At 42.8% G+C, this 20,882-nt stretch overlaps 2 protein-coding genes across 2 annotated transcripts in view; both read right to left on the bottom strand.

Annotated features, from left to right (window-relative positions):
- Positions 1-6,605, bottom strand: part of LOC124613271 (C-type mannose receptor 2-like) — a 263,120-nt gene extending 256,515 nt beyond the window's left edge. The window contains exon 1 of the mRNA XM_047141964.1: positions 6,451-6,605. Coding sequence (XP_046997920.1) covers positions 6,451-6,605 — 155 coding nt within the window. The remainder of the gene's footprint in view (positions 1-6,450) is intronic.
- An 8,686-nt stretch (positions 6,606-15,291) lies between these two features.
- LOC124613270 (macrophage mannose receptor 1-like) overlaps positions 15,292-20,882 on the bottom strand; it is an 83,109-nt gene continuing 77,518 nt past the window's right edge. Inside the window, exon 5 of the mRNA XM_047141963.1 lies at positions 15,292-15,694. Within this exon, the coding sequence (XP_046997919.1) occupies positions 15,528-15,694 (167 nt within the window). The 3' untranslated portion in view covers positions 15,292-15,527. The remainder of the gene's footprint in view (positions 15,695-20,882) is intronic.

Here is a 20,882-nt window from a genome sequence, read left to right as displayed (position 1 = left end):
GGGTAGATCACGTAACTAATGAGGAGGTATTGAATAGGATTGGGGAGAAGAGAAGTTTGTGGCACAACTTGACTAGAAGAAGGGATCGGTTGGTAGGACATGTTTTGAGGCATCAAGGGATCACAAATTTAGCACTGGAGGGCAGCGTGGAGGGTAAAAATCGTAGAGGGAGACCAAGAGATGAATACACTAAGCAGATTCAGAAGGATGTAGGTTGCAGTAGGTACTGGGAGATGAAGAAGCTTGCGCAGGATAGAGTAGCATGGAGAGCTGCATCAAACCAGTCTCAGGACTGAAGACCACAACAACAACAACGAGCACTTTGACTGAAATGTGCAGGAGCTCCATCGTGCATGAAACACATGTGTCGTACTTGTAAAGGCACATGTTCTAGCAACACAGGTAGAGTATCCCGTGTGAAATCATGATAACATGCTCCATTGAGCGTAGGTGGAAGAAGATGGGGCCCAATCAAGACATCACCAACAATGCCTGCCCAAACGTTCACAGAAAATGTGTGTTGATGACGTGATTGCACAATTGCGTGCGGATTCTAGACAGCCCACACATGTTGATTGTGAAAATTTACAATTTGATCACGTTGGAATGAAGCCTCATCCGTAAAGAGAACATTTGCACTGAAATGAGGATTGACACATTGTTGGATGAACCATTCGCAGAAGTGTACCCGTGGAGGCCAATCAACTGCTGATAGCGCCTGCACACGCTGTACATGGTACGGAAACAACTGGTTCTCCCGTAGCACTCTCCATACAGTGACGTGATCAACGTTACCTTTTACAGTAGCTGGCATTAGGGTTATCATCAACTGCACGAAGAATTGCCTCGTCCATTGCAGGTGTCCTCGTCGTTCTAGTTCTTCCCTAGTCGCGAGTCATAGGCTGGAATGTTCCGTGCTCCCTAAGTCGCCGACCAATTGCTTCGAACGTCTTCCTGTCGGGACACCCTCGTTCTGGAAATCTGTCTCGATAGAAACGTATCGCGCCACGGCTATTGCCCCGTGCTAATCCATACATCAAATGGGCATCTGCCAACTCCGCATTTGTAAACATTGCACTGACTGCAAAACCACGTTCGTGATGAACACTAACCTGTTGATGCTACGTACTGATGTGCTTGATGCTAGTAATGTAGAGCAATGAGTCGCATGTCAACACAAGCACCGAAGTCAACATTACGTTTCTTCAATTGGGCCAACTGGCGGTGAATCGAGGAAGTACAGTACATACAGACGAAACTAAAATTAGCTGTTACATGGAAATTAAGCGTTTCTGGACACATGTCCACATAACTTCTTTTCTTTATTTGAGTGTGAGGAACGTTTCCTGAAAGTTTGGCCGTACCTTTTTGTAACACCCTGTATATTACATGGTCAAACTTCCCACATTCCAAAAAACATCAAGTTTACAACAGAGAAAAGAATAAACACTCTCATGGTATGGATTCAATCCAACAACATTTACAGAAACTCAACGATGTAATATTAAATAAAACAAAAAGGCAAAATAAATCAGTAGAGCAGTAGAGCTATGGTGTTACAACTTCACTGTCACACTCAGATTCTACGTCAGTAGGAAGAATGGTTTTATCAGCTGCAGTGAACACTCCTCCTCCTGTGGCATGTAAGCTAACTTTCCGATATACTTTCCACGAATCGCTGAATGTCTCAGAGCTTTCTAGTTTTTGTTCCAGCCAGCTGTCGGTCCCAAGTACACTTTCAGTGCGAGAAATTTTCTGGTGGGCAGTAAATTCGAAAAGTATATTACGAAACTTCGAAAATTTATTGATAAAATTTTGATAATTGAACTGTCATTACTCTTAACGCGGTCTGATTTCACTTTCTTCATGTCACCTGGCGAGTCTGGGAAAAACGTCGCAAATTTCCAGTTCTTCGAGCACCGCATACGTGATGCCAGCACCCACCATCACTTCCGCCAGCCGCGTATATGAACTGCGAAAATAAAATTTGGAAAGAGTGTGTGGAACAGCATGGTGTGCAAGTAACAAATGTTTTGGCGGATCACTTGTCAAGCAACCGTTTTTAGCTGGACAGGTTGTGTAGGACATACTGCCACAAAAATCGCAAGGCATGGAACAGATTTATTTTGGGCTTCGAAGCTGTTACGAACTCATTACAAAACTAATCCACAGGATTTATCCCAGAGCAAATACTACTGGGAAAGAAAAGTAAAACCCTAAGCGAAGAAGTGCTTGTCATTCCCCCCTAATCCCCCTCCCCCCCCCCCCCCCATGTATAATTTGGGATTAGATAGGGTAAAGGAATTAGTGATGGAATGAAGTAAAAAGACAGCAAAGCCAAAGCCAAAGTTAGTAAATTTACATTGGAGATTTTGTTCCCACAACAAATCTTGAGAAATCCTGCGAGTTGAATCATAACATTTCAAAATTTAATTACATTTACAATGGCTCATCTTAAGTGCCAGAAATCTTCACATAAAAATATGCTATCTGATGTGTCCAAAACAGACCGCAATACAGTTCACCTTACATCCTTAGAACAGACAGTAAATCCTGTTAAATTATATGTACAAAATAATTTGTAAAATGTCTAATCTTGTACTTTCAATTTCGTACTATTATTATTAACTGCTGTTGCTACTAGGTTAATGAGAGTCTACAAATTTCAGAGCCTGAAAAACGTACCTACGTATGCTGATAAAAGGACGTTCTAAAAATGGAATGGAACAGTGATAAGGAACAGATTAGTACAAGGACTGCACTGATTAAACTTTTGTACCCTAGTGACAGAAGTGCCTAAGGAAACATAAGATTAATAACAGACTGCCAAACTTAATAATGAGCATCAAATTTTACTGTTAAATGAACATAGTTTGCAAAGGAAAGTGGTTGCTACAACTACCTGAATTGATAATGGACTCAAAAATTTACCTAAGGCAAGTAGCGCGTGTAGTACCATTTCTTGGCAGACCGCATAAAATATTAGCAAACAAAATACCCATCAGGTGCATGTAATCTTTTTATAGAAACACGTCTCATAAACTGAAAATAATATCTTTCATTTATTTTTCAGCAATTTAAATAATCACAAAAGTAATTGATTGCTCTAACACAAACTGTATGAACTGATTAATCTTGCAAGCAAAATTCTCCATATCAAGTAAATATTCTCTAGATAATATTGTATGGAATGAACTGTTAAAGGTATGCATGTTATACAAAATTTGTGTTATTTCTTGCACATCTGCAAATTGTCTGCGTATTTCTTACCAGTTGTAACACAAAAATTATATTTCGCAAAAAACTACTGCTCCATGATGATATGAATGTATTACATGTGAATTATGCTATTCTTTTAAAATTTTAGCTTAATAATATTCCATGTGATGTAAAGTATGTAACAACTAACATAATTGGGTGAAACTAATGAATGACTGTGCCTACCACTCTATTTAATGTTGGGAATGTTTTCACGGATGATTATACCGTTAACATGAAACATCATTGAAACATGGGCCATATGTGACACATATGTTTACTGCGGATTATATAACATCTGTAAACCTTAACATATTTCACTTGCGATGCATCTAAATACTTCTTATCATTCTGTAGATTTATATAATCCGGAAATAATTTGTAAATGTCTTTTTCAAAGATCGTTAACATGAAACATCATTGAAACATGGGCCATATGTGACACATATGTTTACTGCGGATTATATAACATCTGTAAACCTTAACATATTTCACTTGCGATGCATCTAAATACTTCTTATCATTCTGTAGATTTATGTAATCCGGAAATAATTTGTAAATGTCTTTTTCAAAGCAGTCTTTTGTGTCATGTACGAGTAAGCACTTAATTGTAACAAATATTGCTAGTTCATGCTCAGGAAACATAGTACTTGATGTGCTAGAAAAAATAGAGGGAGGTCTCTCCACAATGAAAATGCTTATGCACAAATGTAAAAGTTGGACAGATGCAAGTTAGCGTGCCATGTCTTTGTGTGCCCAGAGTCTGTGGCCAGCTCTTGAGGAGAAAAATCCCAGGTGCTCAGTGAGGCAAGAATTTCTGGAAGAGTGGATAAAAAGAGCCTCGGATGAGAATTGTTATCAGTCACTTGACAATGGCATTCATTGGTTTGTTCTGAAATCTGCAATCCCAACACCAAGAAGAAATGTACAGAACCTTTTACGGCAAGTGCCATGTTTGTATTATACAGCATTGTTCAATCCGCACAAAAGACCGTCCCAGCAACCACTTTCAGGTAAAGTAATGTTTAGTTAAGATTCTGTTGCATGGACCAGTGTTTGCTCATGTTTCCATAATGTAAGTGCATAATCTCAGCTGTGTGTCACCACCCTTAATTTGTGTAAAATCACTAACCTTGTCAGGCTTCCAGTCCGATTCCACAAAGTGACCGAACTTCAAAACCAAGTGAAAGTGTTTCAATTAATATTTGAAATAACTGAGAAAACCTTTAAATTTTGAAAGATTATTTACTTAAACAAATAAAGTTGAAAAATTGCGAAAATCATTTCACAGAATTTGAAACTGTTGACTTTAAATAGTGAGTGCAAAGTTGTTTTAATATAGTTCAAGGACAAACATCATTTCTGCTTGCGTAACAGGTTCGTAGCTAGTGTTTTTGTGTATTTATACTTACATGTATTTTTTGCTATTGTTTAATTCTAAAAGTGTTGATCAAACAGCCAGTTGGGAGGGAGAACAACCTGAGGGGCCCGCTCGGTGTTAGTAGAGCGTGAGCAATTCTACAGTGAAAGTTTGTGTGAATCTCAGTTAATTAATTTTGAAATACTGGTGCTCTTAAAATAGTGATTTATAGTAATTTACCTAAGCTGTAACAGTTTCAAGGTCGCTACATATAAATCATAATACGTGCAATGCAAAGGATCACGAACAGTCATGTTAGAATAATAGTTTGGTAACTACCCTAGAACTACAGTTGATCAGCAGTACAATTTCAGGCAAATCCGTGTATACCTGTTTAGTATATTTCAGTAGTTACTAGGGGGAAGTGCAATTTTATACTTTTTCAGTACCCTCTAAAGCAATCAGTAACGTCAGTATGAAGTAGTTTGCTGCCATGATAACCAGAAGGCAGCTTACCAATTCATTATTGACCATATTGCTAATTCATTTTATTCTCCAACTATCCAAAGTTTTTATTGAAATAAAGCTTAATTCAGTGTATATTTTACTTTCTTCTATACATTTAGTTGAAATTACATTTGTCTAATCTAGACTGGCAACCGCTTCCTTTTGCATTACCACATACTAATACTTCATGATAACGGTTCATTGGTTCCACTCCCACTCGAATAACTTTTTTTCCTTTCAATACCTAACTCACGCAGAAAACGAAATAAAGTTAATTTACTTTTCCGTTAACACATGATCAATTTAAGATAGTGGTGAAGGTGTAATCTTTTAGGGGAAATTACTTACATTAGTATCCAACTTCAGTATTATACGTTGTAGTCCTGAATGTTCTTTGTGTAGCTCGTATCTATTTAAGGAGAAAAACCGACCACCCACCTGAGGCATGTTCATAAAAGTTACCTGCCGACCGGGTAAACCTTGGGAATTAGGAATCAGATAAGTGAACAGTCGATGAACATTGTGGTTCAAGTTGCTTTAGAATGAGGAGAACATAAATGTGATGTACATATATTTAAGGTAGAAGAAGTGTGTCAATATCTCTTCCCCACTTAAGTATGGCGTTATCATGAAATGTGCCTCATTGTAATTGTGCCAAGGCGCAGCGTATTTATATGGATTGTATTGAGACAGAATATTATGACAGTTATATACATTCTACTTCAGTATGGCTAATATAATCGTATGACGGAAATGTTTGATTGATGCATTGACGTAAAATGTTTTCCTCCTTGAAGATGATTGTAACGGTGGAAAACGGTAGAGTATAAATATCGAATTGTACAGCTGATGGCAAAAATATGCTTTTCTCAAAACCAAGAAACAGTTTTCGTGTACATCGATGAATACAAAATTAACAAGTGGAAGTCACTGGTTGAAGGCAGTGGTCGAGAAACAAGTTGATCACACAACATGAAAATGATGGGCCTCGTTGAGACTGCCTTGACGCAAAGTTCAACTAAACTTTCAATTCCAAAATGAAATTTTCACTCTGAAGCGGAGTGTGCGCTGATATGAATCTTCCTGGCATATTAAAGATGTGCGGTGGACCGAGACTCAATCTCGGGATGTTTGCCTTTCGCGGGAAAGAGATCTACCGCCTGAGCTACCCAAGCAATAGTCACGACTTGCCCTCACAGGTTTACTTCTGTCAGTATCTTGTCTCATATCTTCCAAACTTCACATAAGCTTTTCTGAGAACCTTGTAGAACTATCACTCCTGCAAGAAAGGATTTTAGGGTTCTCTTGGAACAGTCTACTCTCACTGTACTACAATAATAATTTGTGCCAAGCCAAGGTTTGTGACGCCCACAACAACGAAGGCAGGGTCGTCAGCGGCGTCGGGGCGGCACAGGGCGTTCCCCGTGGCGGCGACGGCAGCCACCAGCAGCGCAGCCGGAGTCGTCGGCGCGGGCTGCATGTCCGAACTGTAGCCCTGGCTCACGGTTACCTACCGATGGCCAGCAGCGCGAAGGCCGGAATACTTGCCGGCGGTCGGATATCTTGGGACCTATTTTGGTCACCTGTGTCACGGAAGCAAGTAGGTTCCCGCGACCGACGACCTCTGGCGGCGCTACCAGGGCCGTTTAGTGGAGCACCAGAAATCTATTGGTCAGCCATCAGTGGCTGGCTGCCAAGCTGGCAATCCCCTAACCCTGGGAGGTTTGATGTGTTGCCAAACATACAGGCGTAGAATCACGACGTATCAGTATTATGTTTTGGAGCAGCTGGTTGAAGGAAAACATATTTCTTAATTTTTGAAATGCTTGAACTGACGAAACTTCGCCATATTGTCAACTTCTTGGTCTAGCAGAGTCGCCTACCGCCACAGAGGAAAAAAAAACGCTATTGACATTAGTTTACAGCAGTTAATACTAAATAACACGAAAACTGTATTAGCTATTCCTAAAACCAGTTATAAAAATTAACATTTTCAGTTTTGTAGGAAGAGCTTTGAAACCACTGAGCAGGTGCATTAGAGAGAAAGTCATTACCAATAGCCAGTTACATTACATTTCTGTATTCGTCATGGCATACTATCCACAAGTTCATCAAGGCAATGTTGGTCCAGATTGTCTCACTCCTCAACGGCGATTCGGCGTAGATCCCTCAGAGTGGCTGGTGGGTCACGTCGTCGATAAACATCCCTTTTCAATCTATCACAGGCATGTTCGATAGGTTTCATGTCTGGAGAACATGTTACCCACTCTAGTCGAGTGATGTCGTTATCACAAAGGAGGTCACTCACAAGGTGTGCGCGATTGGGGCGCGTATTGTCGTCCATCAAGACGAATGCCTCTCTAACATGCTGCCGATATGGTTGCACTATCGGTCGGAGGATGGCATTCACGTATCGTACAGCCATTACGGCGCCTTCGATGACCACCAGCGGTGTACGGCGGCCCCACATAATGCCCCCCAAAACATCAGGGAACGTCCACATTGGTGCACTCGCTGAACAGTGTGTCTAAGGCGTTCAGCCTAACCGGGTTACCTCCAAACACGTCCCCTACGATTATCTGTTTGAAGGCAAATGCGACACTCATCGGTGAAGAGAACGTGATGCCAGTCCTGAGCGGTCCATTTGGCATGTTGTTGGGCCCATATGTACCGCGCTGAATGGTGTCGTGGTTGCAAAGATGGACCTCGCTATGGACGTCGGTAGTGAAGTTGCGCATCATGCAGCCTATTGCGCGCAGTTTGAGTCATAACACGGCGTCCTGTGGCTGCACGAAAAGCATTATTCAACATGGTGGCGAAGCTGTAAGGTTTCCTCCGAGGCATAGTTCGCAGGTAGCGGTCGTCCACTGCAGTAGTAGCCCTTTAGCGGCCTGAGCGAGGCATGTCATCGACAGTTCCTGTATCTCCTCTATGTCCGAACAACATCGCTTTCGTTCACTCCGAGACACCTGGACACTTCCCTTGTTGAGAGCCCTTCCTGGCACAAAGTAACAATGCGGACGCGACCGAACCGCGGTATAGGCCGTCTAGGCATGGTTGAACTACAGACAACACGAGCCGTGTACCTCCTTCCTGGTAGAATGACTGGAACTGATCGGTTGTCGGATCCCTTTCGTCTAATAGGCACTGCTCATCTATCGTTGTTTACATCTTTGGGCGGGTGTAGTGACATCTCTGAACAGTCAAAAGGACTGTGTCTGTGATACCATATCCAAAGTCATCGTCTATCTTCAGGAGTTCTGGAAACCGTTCTGATGCATTACTTTTTTGATGTGTGTACAACGTTCAGGTACCGCTGTTTTGTTGGCCTGTAGAAGATGGGCATGTCGTTGGTGTTTTATGCACGTTTGTTGCATAGCACTCATTGTTTGTCCTATGCTCTCTATACAACTCTGACAAGAAACATTACATATCGCATCTTTCGTAAAAGCAGATCATCTTCAACAAATCCCACAAGAGACGCCGTCTTGGTCGGTGCGGAGAAGATCACATCCACTTAATGCTTCTTTATTATCTTGGCAGTTTAAAAAAAAAATTCCTACATACGATAGAAATGCTATAGACTTTACATATTCTTCTTCTTTCTCTTTCTTCGGTTGGTCTAGTATTTTCACTTGTAGACATTTCTTACTTTGATGTTACATAAATATATTTCTGCTGCGTTCGTCTTCCAGTTACTGTTACCATCACACGCTGTATGGGTCCTATGTACTGTTAGTTCGAGAAGATTGTTAGCAACTAGAGCCTGCAAGAATAAATCGATATGGGAGGGCTTACGATACACGAAATTCTGGTAAACGCAGTCCTTGTTACGTGAAACTGATACATCTAATACCGGTGGACAGACATTCATTTCTCATTCCATGGTAAATTTGATATTTTCATGAGTGGAGTAAAAATGCTCAAGGAGCTCCATTAATTTGTTCTCGCAATGCTCCCAAACAGTCCTTATGGCACTGTATGCACCTTAACCCCACCTTTTTTTTTCGGTCATCAGTCTACTGACTGGTCAGATTCGGCCCGCCACGAATTCCTTTCCTGTGCTAACCTCTTCATCTCAAATTAACAATTGCAACCTACGTCCTCAATTATTTGCTTGACGTATTCCAATCTCTGTTTTCCTCTACAGTTTTTGCCCTCTACAGCTCCCTCTAGTACCATGGAAGTCATTCCCTCATGTCTTAGCAGATGTCCTATCATCCTGTCCCTTCCCCTGATCAGTGTTTTCCACATATTCCTTTCCTCTCGCAGTTCTAGGCGCGCAGTCCGGAACCGCACAGCTGCTACGGTCGCAGGTTCGAATCCTGCCTCGGGCATGGATGTGTGTGATGTCCTTAGGTTAGTTAGGTTTAAGTAGTTCTAAGTTCTAGGGGACTGATGACCACAGATGTTAAGTCCCATAGTGCTCAGAGCCGTTTGAAACATTTGAACCTTTCCTCTCCGATTCTGCGTAGAACCTCCTCATTCCTTACCTTATCAGTCCACCTAATTTTCAATATTCGTCTATAGCACCACATCTCAAATGCTTCGATTCTCTTCTGTTCCGGTTTTCCCACAGTCCATGTTTCACTACCATACAATGCTGTACTCCAGACGTACATCCTCAGAAATTTCTTCCTCAAATTAAGGCCGGTATTTGATATTAGTAGACTTCTCTTGGCCAGAAATGCCTTTTTTGCCATAACGAGTCTGCTTTCGATGTCCTCCTTGCTCCGTCCATCATTGGTTATTTTATTGCCTAGGTAGCAGAATTCCTTAACTTCATTGACTTCGTGACCATCAATCCTGATGTTAAGTTTCTCGCTGTTCTCATTTCTACTACTTCTCATTACCTTCGTTTTTCTCCGATTTACTCTCAAACCATACTGTGTACTCATTAGACTGTTCATTCCGTTCAACAGATCATTTAATTCTTCTTCACTTTCACTCAGGATAGCAATGTCATCAACGCATCGTATGATTGATATCCTATCACCTTGTATTTTTATTCCACTCCAGAACCTTTCTTTTATTTCCATCATTGCTTCCTCGATGTACAAATTGAAGAGTAGGGGCGAAAGGCTACAGCCTTGTCTTACACCCTCTTAATACGAGCACTTCGTTCTTGATCGTCCACTCTTATTATTCCCTCTTGGTTGTTGTACATATTGTATATGACCCGTCTGTCCCTATAGCTCACCCCTACTTTTTTCAGGATCTCGAACAGCTTACACCATTTTATATTGTCGAACGCTTTTTCCAGGTCGACAAATCCTATGAAAGTGTCTTGATTTTTCTTTAGCCTTGCTTCCATTATTAGCCGTAACGTCAGAATTGCCTCTCTCGTCCCTTTACTTTTCCTAAAGCCAAACTGATCGTCACCTAGCGCATTCTCAATTTTCTTTTCCATTCTTCTGTATATTATTCTTGTAAGCAGCTTCGATGCATGAGCTGTTAAGCTGATTGTGCGATAATTCTCGCACTTGTCAGCTCTTGCCGTCTTCGGAATTGTGTGGATGATGCTCTTCCGAAAGTCAGATGGTATATCGCCAGACTCATATATTCTACACACCAACGTGAATAGTCGTTTTGTTGCCACTTCCCCCAATGATTTTAGAAATTCTGATGGAATGTTATCTATCCCTTCTGCCTTATTTGACCGTAAGTCCTCCAAAGCTCTTTTAAATTCCAATACTGGATCCCCTATCTCTTCTAAATCGACTCCTGTTTCTTCTTCTATCACATCAGACAAATCTTCACCCTCATAGAGGCTTTCAATGTATTCTTTCCACCTATCTGCTCTCTCCTCTGCATTTAACAGTGAAATTCCCGTTGCACTCTTAATGTTACCACCGTTGCTTTTAATGTCACCAAAGGTTGTTTTGACTTTCCTATATGCTGAGTCTGTCCTTCTGACAGTCATATCTTTTTCGACGTCTTCACATTTTTCCTGCAGCCATTTCGTCTTAGCTTCCCTGCACTTCCTATTTATTTCATTCCTCAGCGATTTGTATTTCTGTATTCCTGATTTTCCCGGAACATGTTTGTACTTCCTCCTTTCACCAATCAACTGAAGTATTTCTTCTGTTGCCCATGGTTTCTTCGGAGCTACCTTCTTTGTACCTATGTTTTCCTTCGCAACTTCTGTGATGGCCCTTTTTAGAGATGTCCATTCCTCTTCAACTGTACTGCCTACTGCGCTGTTCCTTATTGCTGTATCTATAGCGTTAGAGAACTTCAAACGTATCCCGTCATTCCTTAGTACTTCCGTATCCCACTTCTTTGCGTATTGATTCATCCTGACTAATGTCTTGAACTTCAGCCTACTCTTCATCACTACTATATTGTGATCTGAGTCTATATCTGCTCCTGGGTACGCCTTACAGTCCAGTATCTGATTTCGGAATCTCTGTCTGACCATGATGTAATCTAATTGAAATCTTCCCGTATCTCCGGCCTTTTCCAAGTACACCCCCTCCTCTTGTGATTCTTGAACAGGGTATTCGCTATTACTAGCTGAAATTTGTTACAGAACTCAATTAGTCTTTCTCCTCTTTCATTCCTTGTCCCAAGCCCATATTCTCCTGTAACCTTTTCTTCTACTCCTTCCCCTACAACTGCATTCCAGTCGCCCATGACTATTAGATTTTCGTCCCCCTTTACATACTGTATTAGCCTTTCAATATCCTCGTACACTTTCTCTACCTGTTCCTCTTCAGCTTGCGACGTCGACATGTATACCTGAACTATCGTTGTCGGTGTTGGTCTGCTGTCGATTCTGATTAGAACAACCCGGTCACTGAACTGTTCACAGTAACACACCCTCTGCCCTACCTTCCTATTCATAACGAATCCTACAACTGTTATACCATTTTCTGCTGCTGTTGATACTACCCGATACTCATCTGACCAGAAATCCTTGTCTTCCTTTCACTTTACTTCACTGACCCCTACTATACGTAGATTGAGCCTTTTCATTTCCCTTTTCAGATTTTCTAGTTTCCCTACCATGTTCAAGCTTCTGACATTCCACGCCCCGACTCGTAGGACGTTATCCTTTCGTTGATTATTCAATCTTTTTCACATGGTAACCTCACCCTTGGCAGTCCCCTCCCGGGGATCCGAATGGGGGACTATTCCGGAATCTTTTGCCAATGGAGAGATCATCATGACACTTCTTCAAATACAGGCCACATGTCCTGTGGATACACGTTACGTGTCTTTAATGCAGTGGTTTCCATTGCCTTCTGCATCCTCATGACGTTGATCATTGCTGATTCTTCTGCCTTTAGGGGCACTTTTCCACCCCTAGGACAAGAGAGTGCCCTGAACCTCTATCCGCTCCTGCGCCCTCTTCGGCAAGGCCGTTGGCAGAATGAGGCTGACTTCTTATGCCGGAAGTCTTCGGCCGCCAATGCTGATTATTTATCAAAAATTAGGCAGTGGCGGGGATAGAACGCGGGTCCTTAGAATCAAAGACGCTACTCCTAGAGCACGGGTAGCGTCTATACCAATATATACTTACAGGTGTGTATGATCATACTTGCTACTTGAATGTACATATTTTCCATGTAGAGTCCGTCGGTGACAACCAACAAGATGGAGTGCTACACTTGGAAGAGGCATTCAGCAAAAATGTATTTATGACACATCGTAGTAAGAGAATTCTACAAACGAAAACGCCAGACGAACCAATGATAGAGTAAGAAGCCTATATAAAACCTTTATATCGTATCTGGGAAATCTTTCTTGAAAAATTGCAAGTATAATGAAATTAGCATGAAATGGATGTTATACCAACGCGGCGTCGCTTCTGGGATCTGTGAAAGATCGTCCGCATTTACGAAATGTAAGTATCTATGATTCTCCTTGTCAGTGTACTATAAAATACAAAGGGCAAAAACAGTGCCCAGTACAACAATGGTGCATCAAACACCAGCGACAAATCCACCCATCTTCATTCCAACAAATCTAATTCAGTAACATAATAGTACGAAAACCTTAGTGATTGTGCTGTTGCATGGACTAAATAATCGGTTCATCACAGTCTGTGCCTTTCAGCCAGACTTTAGTGGGAGTAATTTATTATTACTGTATTTTAATTATCATTATTATTATTATTATGAGGAGAAATCAGGTCTACCTCGCGTGGGTCGGTTGAGAGTAGTTTTATCATATTTGCCACCACAAGTGACTATCGTTGATTTACAGCCGAAAAAACGCTCAACTATTGAGAAAAATTAACTGCATATCATCGGTACACAGAGGTGTACCCAAACAGAACGTGTCTATTACGGCAAGTAAGCAAAAGAACGAAACTGTAGCAGCTTAACATGAATTCCAGGCTATGTTCCTTTATAGAGAAAGCCAACATGTTCATTAACTAGGAACAGTGGCGAACTGCAAACATTTCTGTGTCCGGCGACTATGTAACGTTTCCATAACTGATAACAGTGTATTTTATTTCCAGAATTCCTTTTATATCTGCCTGTAATCTCCGTTGCCAAACGACTAAAGAGGTGTATTACAAAGGATTTCAGTTGCACGTTGCCTGTCGAAAGTTTTCCAGGGCAAAGAAAATTGTTTTGTAATATTTGATATAGTTATTATTGTATGTTTTCAGACAGCGTAATTCACGACACGCAAATTACCCTGACTATATTTATCCAGTGTTTGAGAATGAGAGCACTTAGCGAAACAAACTTCAGACGTAATTTCAAACTTTTTTAAAAATTTTCTCGCTGACACCCCACCAAAATACGGAAAGCCAAAAAGTTGATCACCTACGACTTTTTCCCTCTTCATGCAGAAAAACTTCAGCATCAGGAATGCCATATCAGTTTATTACTTCATTACTACTGACTCTGAGTGGTTCGTTCCGAGGCTCGTCTGTGTTTTGAAAGCAATATATGAAGACTTTCCTACTGGCTTGCTAGGCCTAACGCAAGAAAGGATTTTCTGTTGGGGTTGTCTCCCTTAGCCTTTGGAATTTCTCCTCCACCACAAGGCAGTGGTTCCCTTTTCATTTAATCGCCAGAAAGGAGGGTTGCCTCATCTGTCAGCTACGCCGTTCCGAAGTCTTCCTTCTCCGCCGTCGCTGCCATTAAGGTCTTCACCCGTAACCCTGGGCATGGGTTCCGTGTTATACCCCACAGGATTTTGTCCCTGCCTGAACTCAGCCATCCTAGCACTCCGGCCTACTGAAGTGTAGGATGCCCACCCCCGCGACGTGGACGCGCCAGACAGGAATTACCCCAGTGGAGGAATAGGGAAGGGCACCCTACCTCCCTGGAGCCGGGTTAATGATTGTGTATGGTGCCACAATGGGCAGAGACTCCCCAAAATTATGGAAGAACTAAATATGGATGGGAAAAGACCTAGAGGGCGGCCAAGAACATGGTGGAAAATGGGAGTGAGAATATCTGTAGGAAGGAGAGGTGTGACCTGGCAGAAATTGGAGGAAGAAAAGTGGTGGGAGGACCGAGCCAAATGGAGAGAACTCGTCAACACCCAGACCCGGCAGTAGCTGGAGCGGAGTTGCTGGAGCGGGATTCGGATATAGATAGATAGATAGACTACTGACTCTATTTGTAACACATTTTGGACAGGATCCATACCACTAAATCTACCTGCAGAATTACATCACAGTTCGGGAGATACCACATATTATACACGGAAATTCGATTCCTTAAAAAACCAGGTGGTGGGATGATTTACCAGTTACGTCTAAAATACAGAATGTCGGTCTTTGACACTGGTTGCGATTTTCTGCCACCACTTTCTGTATTGGCAAATGTATGTCTGCAATTCTAATAAAGTAAGGTTAAAGAATCGAGAGAAAACTTATCTGCATCACTCCATCACTTTCAAAATGGGCCTCGTGGAGGATTTACGAAGTGTGACTGCAGATGCTGAGTTCCAGGCAAAACGGATCTTTGTGTGGTGGCGACGCCATGGCGAGTCGGTGAGCGCCCTATGGTCGTGGCAGCTGCTGTACGTAATTGAGACGACAGGGACGTGAACTACGACAGTCCTTACCAACAAGGATAGGCACCAGCCCGCAATATCCATTGATACCTAAGTACAAACATTCCTTTGTGTTACGAGTAATGTTCTTGAAGTTTGAAATGAATTACCAGTTTTACAATTTTCTTTATTCGGTTTTATTTTAGACCGATGCCCAAAATCGAGGTTTACATCAATCAACAAGAGTTGAAAGCGCACATTCAATTATTTTTAACTGTAATTAATTTGGGGCACTCAAGGCAGCAGCTATTATTTCTGCACTATTCAAATATCCACAGCAAGAGGCACTTTCAGTTTTGCTGTGCCCTACTCCACTACCGCCGAGGATTAAAAAGACGACACGGCCGTCGTGTGCTGGGAAGAGACAGCGCAGCCGCTAGTACGGAGTGAGTTCACACACGACGGGGTGTGTGTCTTCGCACGAGACGTCCACGTAATAGCCGAAGCCAACCAGGATGACGCAGTTGTGTGGCCCGTGCCCGGCACCGTTATCCGGTTCTCCAAGCCTCCAGAAATGAAACTCCTTGGACTCCAGGGGATGCCCTGCCAACATGAGAGAATTGCTCGCTCATATATAGTCCGCTGCAAGACTCCAAAGGCACATCTTAACGAGTTATACATTCTAAATTAGGAGTGCCAGAAATACGTTACCAAAGACTTTCACACAGAGATGGCACAAGCCCCAACGGTGCATATTAGTCGAAAGTAAACATTCAACTATTTTTAACTGAAAGTAATCTGGCGCATTTAGATATTGTGTATGAGCTGGCATCGACACAGCGGGAGCTGACGCTTATACTGTAATAGGCAGCATCTGACCTGGAAAGTATTTTTTGATGAGTTCCAAAATTTAATTAGTGCATTGCCACATAAATCTACGTGAATTCCTCCCGCTCCCGTTTTAAGGATCCAGTGTCTGGCTGACTGATGGAATCAGTGAGTCGAACGCCTTTCCTCCCGATGTAAGGAGTAAGCACTCTGAACGCCTGGGTTACTTGCAGAGTGGGTATGAAGACAGGCCAGTTAACGAATATGTTGGAGGGGGTCACTGCATGACATGAATCTGGAAGTCTGCTGTTAAGGGACCGTTTTTCAGAACGGACTCAAAACATATGAAAATTCTCCATATTCAAATTAAACACCCAGCCACAACTTGCGTAATTTATTGATCTTAAATATACGATTGATTGTTACTTGCAATAATATAAAATGGATTTGCAATGCTATGAGGGCTGTGCAGAAAGTAATGCACCGCATTTTTTCTTCAATAGTTCTTTATTGAACATAATGAGAATCACACACACGAAAGAATGGTGTTTTACTTACACCCCCTATTTTTCCACGTAATCTTCATCCCATTCTAAGGTCTTCCTGCAAGGCGAAACAAGGACGAGTACGCACTGTCGGTAGCAATTCTTGTCCTGGTGGCGGAGCCAGTGCTTCACTGTGTGAATCACCTCCTCATCGTCCCCAAAATGCGTTCCACGTATGGCATCCTTGGCCGAAACAAGTCGGAGTCCGATCGGGCTAGGTCGGGTGTGTCAATTGTGACAGCTGTGGGTGATCTCCCCGACCGCTGCAAATCGTGGAGCTCCACCGAACCGCCTTCTGATGACCTGACCGTCCTTGCCCAACGACTAACTGTACTTCTGTCGACAGCAGGTGCTCCACAGACTCTGCACAAGCGTCTGTGAATATTCCCCACAGTTTATTTCGCTGCAGTGAGAAATTAAATGACGTCACGTTGCTTGTAACGACTTCACCTACAGACGCCATTTTGAAACTGTCTTGCAGCTCCGCTATGAGTGAGAAGTGACGGAAAGTAGGTCCACTCAACCACGAGACTTCAAATAATACATACGTAATATTTCGCATTCGTAGCGTTGCTTTTGGCTGGAAAAAAATGCCATGCGCTATACTCTGGGAAACATTCGTATCTGGATGTAAGCAAATGCTCTGGAAGCATACTGGAAGACACACGGCCGGGCACCTAGTTGTGTTGCTATTGTTCAGAGGACGGCGCACGCTGGGCTGGGTAGCGGTCACGCAGTGGACAGCAGCCGGCTGCGCCTTCCCTCAAGGCGTGCGGCGCCGCCGGACGAATTCCACGACAGGGAGTGCTTCCTGTCACGACAACTTTCATAAACCTTTCATGAGATGGAGCGAGGAGGAATCGAAGCAGAAAATAGTGTTGCCTTCCGAACGTAGGAACGACTTTTTGGACGAAAATTGGAAGCAGTACCCAGCAGGTGAAAAGGAAGCCCCGAGTCTTTGAAAACCGTGGGACGCTGCTGTACATGCAGCTGTCACATTAAAACTTTGTTTAAGAAAATAAGAAGCACAGACATTGGTTCATATTGAACTTTTCCCCAGTGTGACTGATACCACGGCAGTGCTTCAAATGAAGCTCCCTAATTGGCAGAAGGAAGAGACAGGATGAGTGAGAAACGTTTTCCCCAGAAACCGATGGGAAGAATTTCACTGATTAGCAAAGTTAAACACAGTCCAGAGAAGGGGACATGTGCTCTTAGAGACCCCTTTTTAGTTACTGAAGCTTCCAAGGTATAGAATCCAGCCAAACCTAGTTAGCTCGTAGCAAAAAAGGCGGTAGACCGAGGCTTCCTTGATCGACCCCGTCTCATAATACAAACAGAGATCATCAGGATCTTCTATCCCCCTGGTAGCCTCGCAGAGCTTCTCCTTAAGACGCCAACTTAGAAGTGTGGACGCTGGCGCTACCCCGCATTCAGGTTAACGTATTCAGATTAACATATTTGCCGGCCGGGGTGACCGAGCGGTTCTAGGCGCTTCAGTCTGGAACCGCGCGACCGCTACGGTCGCACGTTCGAATCCTTCCTCGGGCATGGATGTGTGTGTGATGTACTTAGGTTAGTTAGGTTTAAGTAGTTCTAAGTTCTAGGGGACTGATGACCTCAGATGTTAAGTCCCATAGTGCTCAGAGCCATTTGAACCAATTAACATATTTGCGTTCGCACAGATTGCCTTATCGAGATGTTTCCACAGCATGCCATTATGAAACGTTGTTGAAAATTAAGCGTTTTTTTCATGAATGAATATAATAAATTATCGTCAATACAATATCATTCATTTAAAAGCCACCTACACAGATGGAAAGAATCGCAGCACAAAAAAGTAATGTAGAGTAATGAAATTTCGGGAACACATTTATCTAGGTAACATATTATGTGATTAACACTGCACGATCATAGGTTAATGCCGCGCGAGATAAGCCATTGCAAATGTGAAATGCTGGTACATTAACAACTCATGTAACCTTCAGAAGCCGCGCGGGATCAGCTGAGCGGTCTGGGGCGCAGCAGTCATGGACTGTGCGGCTGGTCCCGGCGGAGGTTCGAGTCCGCACTCGGGCATGGGTGTGTGTGTTTGTCCTTAGGATAATTTAGGTTAAGTAGTGTGTAAAAATGTTGAATGCAAGCCCGCAAATGTGGATGCGCTGTGTTGTACAGGAGCCGGATGTCAGTTTGTTGGATGGAGATCAATGCCTGTTACACCATGTTAGCCAATACAGACACGACTAATGCTGTTTGTGAATGTCGCTGGAAGTGTCGTCAGATGACGTTCCAAATGTCCTCGATTGGAGACGGGTCTGCTGATCGTGCAGGTCAAGGCAGTATGTCGACACTCTGTAGACTGCAGAGCACGATGGATCACAGCAGCAGTATGTGGGCGGGCGTTATCGCGTTGGGAAACACTCTCTAAATACTATTCATGAATGGCAGCACAACAGATCGAATCACCAGCTTGATGTACAAATCTGCAGTCAGGGTACGTGCGATATCCCCGATAGTGGACCTGCTGTCATACTAAAAGGCAGGCTAGACTCTAACTCCAGGTGTAGGTCCCTTGTGTCTAGCACGTAGACAGGTAGGTTGCAGGCTTTCAACTGGCCCCATCTTCACCAACACAGAGCCACCACTGGGACCGAGGCACAACCAGCTTTCATCAGAAAACACAGTAGACCCCCAGCCTGTCCTCTTACGAGCTTTTGCTCGACACCACAAAAGCTGCAAGTAGTGGGTGATTCTGGGTCAGTAGAATTCATGCTACAGGGCTTCTGGCGTGGATTTGTCCTTGAAGAAACCGATCTGTAACAGTGGTATCAACAGCTGCTCAAATTGTTGCTGCAGCTGCAGTACGATGCTGCAGAGCCATACACCGAACCCGGTGGTTTCCCTTCTCGTTAGTGCTACGTGGCCGTCGCGAGCTCAGTTTTCTTGCGACTATACATTCCAGTGACCACCGCAGCGAGAAATCATGTACAGTGGCTTCATTCCCGCCAGGTCTTCTTGCAATATCGCAGAAGGAACATCAGCCTTCTCGTAGCCCTATTAAACGAGCTCGATCAAACTCAATGAGGTGATAACGACGACTTCGTCACCACACAGGCGTTCTAGACTAACATCAACTCACCACGTCCCATCTCAAAGGCGACTAACGGTCACGTCCGTTGCAGCGTGTACTTCAAGCAAACCTGATCTGCATACTCACAGTGGCGCTGCTGTCACCACTCTTTTGCGACTGGCGCGAAATTTGAATAGACATGATCTTTCAGTTGTAGAAACATGCCTATCAACTTTCGTTTGTTGCATACGATATTTTTCCTCCAGTGCACAAAAGGTATTGTTAAAATCTCACTGTTTGTACCAGAAGCACAATTCCTTCTGTAAAAATTTCTTGAACATATACTGTGGTCCACTTCGTTTATGGAGAAGCATCCATCCTAAAGCCATGAACCTGGAGACGTCACAAACTAGAAAGTAATGATTAGCCTATAGCTCAACACCCAGATGTGTGGTGACTATTCTTCTCCGAGTATCTGTAGCGTAATAATAATGAATGCTATTCATTCGTATAGAAAGAAACATCTTTTACATGTAATAAGTTTTGAGAATGCTGGTGTGCGACTAATTTATGTATATCATCTTCACACAATATTTGGCACTTTGTATGGACAACTGATATGCATTGTGCAGGATGGATTTTTATGATTTTTTTATTAGTGACGTATGTTGATCGAACGACTTAAGATAAGGCCTAACTGAAGTCACGAGTCACGAAGTCTGGGAAGTGCTTATGCCTTAGAATTACGAATGTGGCAAAGGTTGACCTAGGAACCAAAAATTAATATTACAACCACAAACGTTCCGAAGATTTAGTTGCCAGTTGTATGTGAATGCTGCGCTGAACATATGGCCTATTACGTTATTAATCAGAGCGAAGTACGAGGGCTTGCTGAAAAGTGATGCTAACAAAATTTGTATCTGAAATCTCTTAAATGTTTTTAAATAAAACTAAAGTTTCTACACATGAAAGAGGACGAGTCACTGCCTCACTATTCTCCATATTCAAGGGTACAATTTAATCTTGGTTTTACACCCACGATACGTTCTGTGAGACGACAAGAGGTTATCAGCATGAGCAGGCATTGATGGGAGCGTCTACATTGTTAATACATGACGGATATTTATGGGGCTCTCCTTCAAATAGTATTTTTCTGGAGTTAAGAACAAGCATGCAGTTTGCTCATTTAACAGTAAAGCTTGCAGTGGACGTTTGGAGCAGTGTCAAACTCCCACGTGGAGTTATTAGAGAAAGGAACATCTCGAAGCAGTTACTGGGACATAATGCTAGGCCCAAGAATTCTCACACCGGAATGCAAACAATGCGTTCGGTCGGAGGAGAGACAGCC

Source organism: Schistocerca americana, chromosome 4 (assembly GCF_021461395.2).
Source record: "Schistocerca americana isolate TAMUIC-IGC-003095 chromosome 4, iqSchAmer2.1, whole genome shotgun sequence".
NCBI lineage: Eukaryota > Metazoa > Arthropoda > Insecta > Orthoptera > Acrididae > Schistocerca > Schistocerca americana.
Note: the sequence above shows the minus strand (reverse complement) of the source record. Positions and strands in the feature narration are given on the sequence as shown.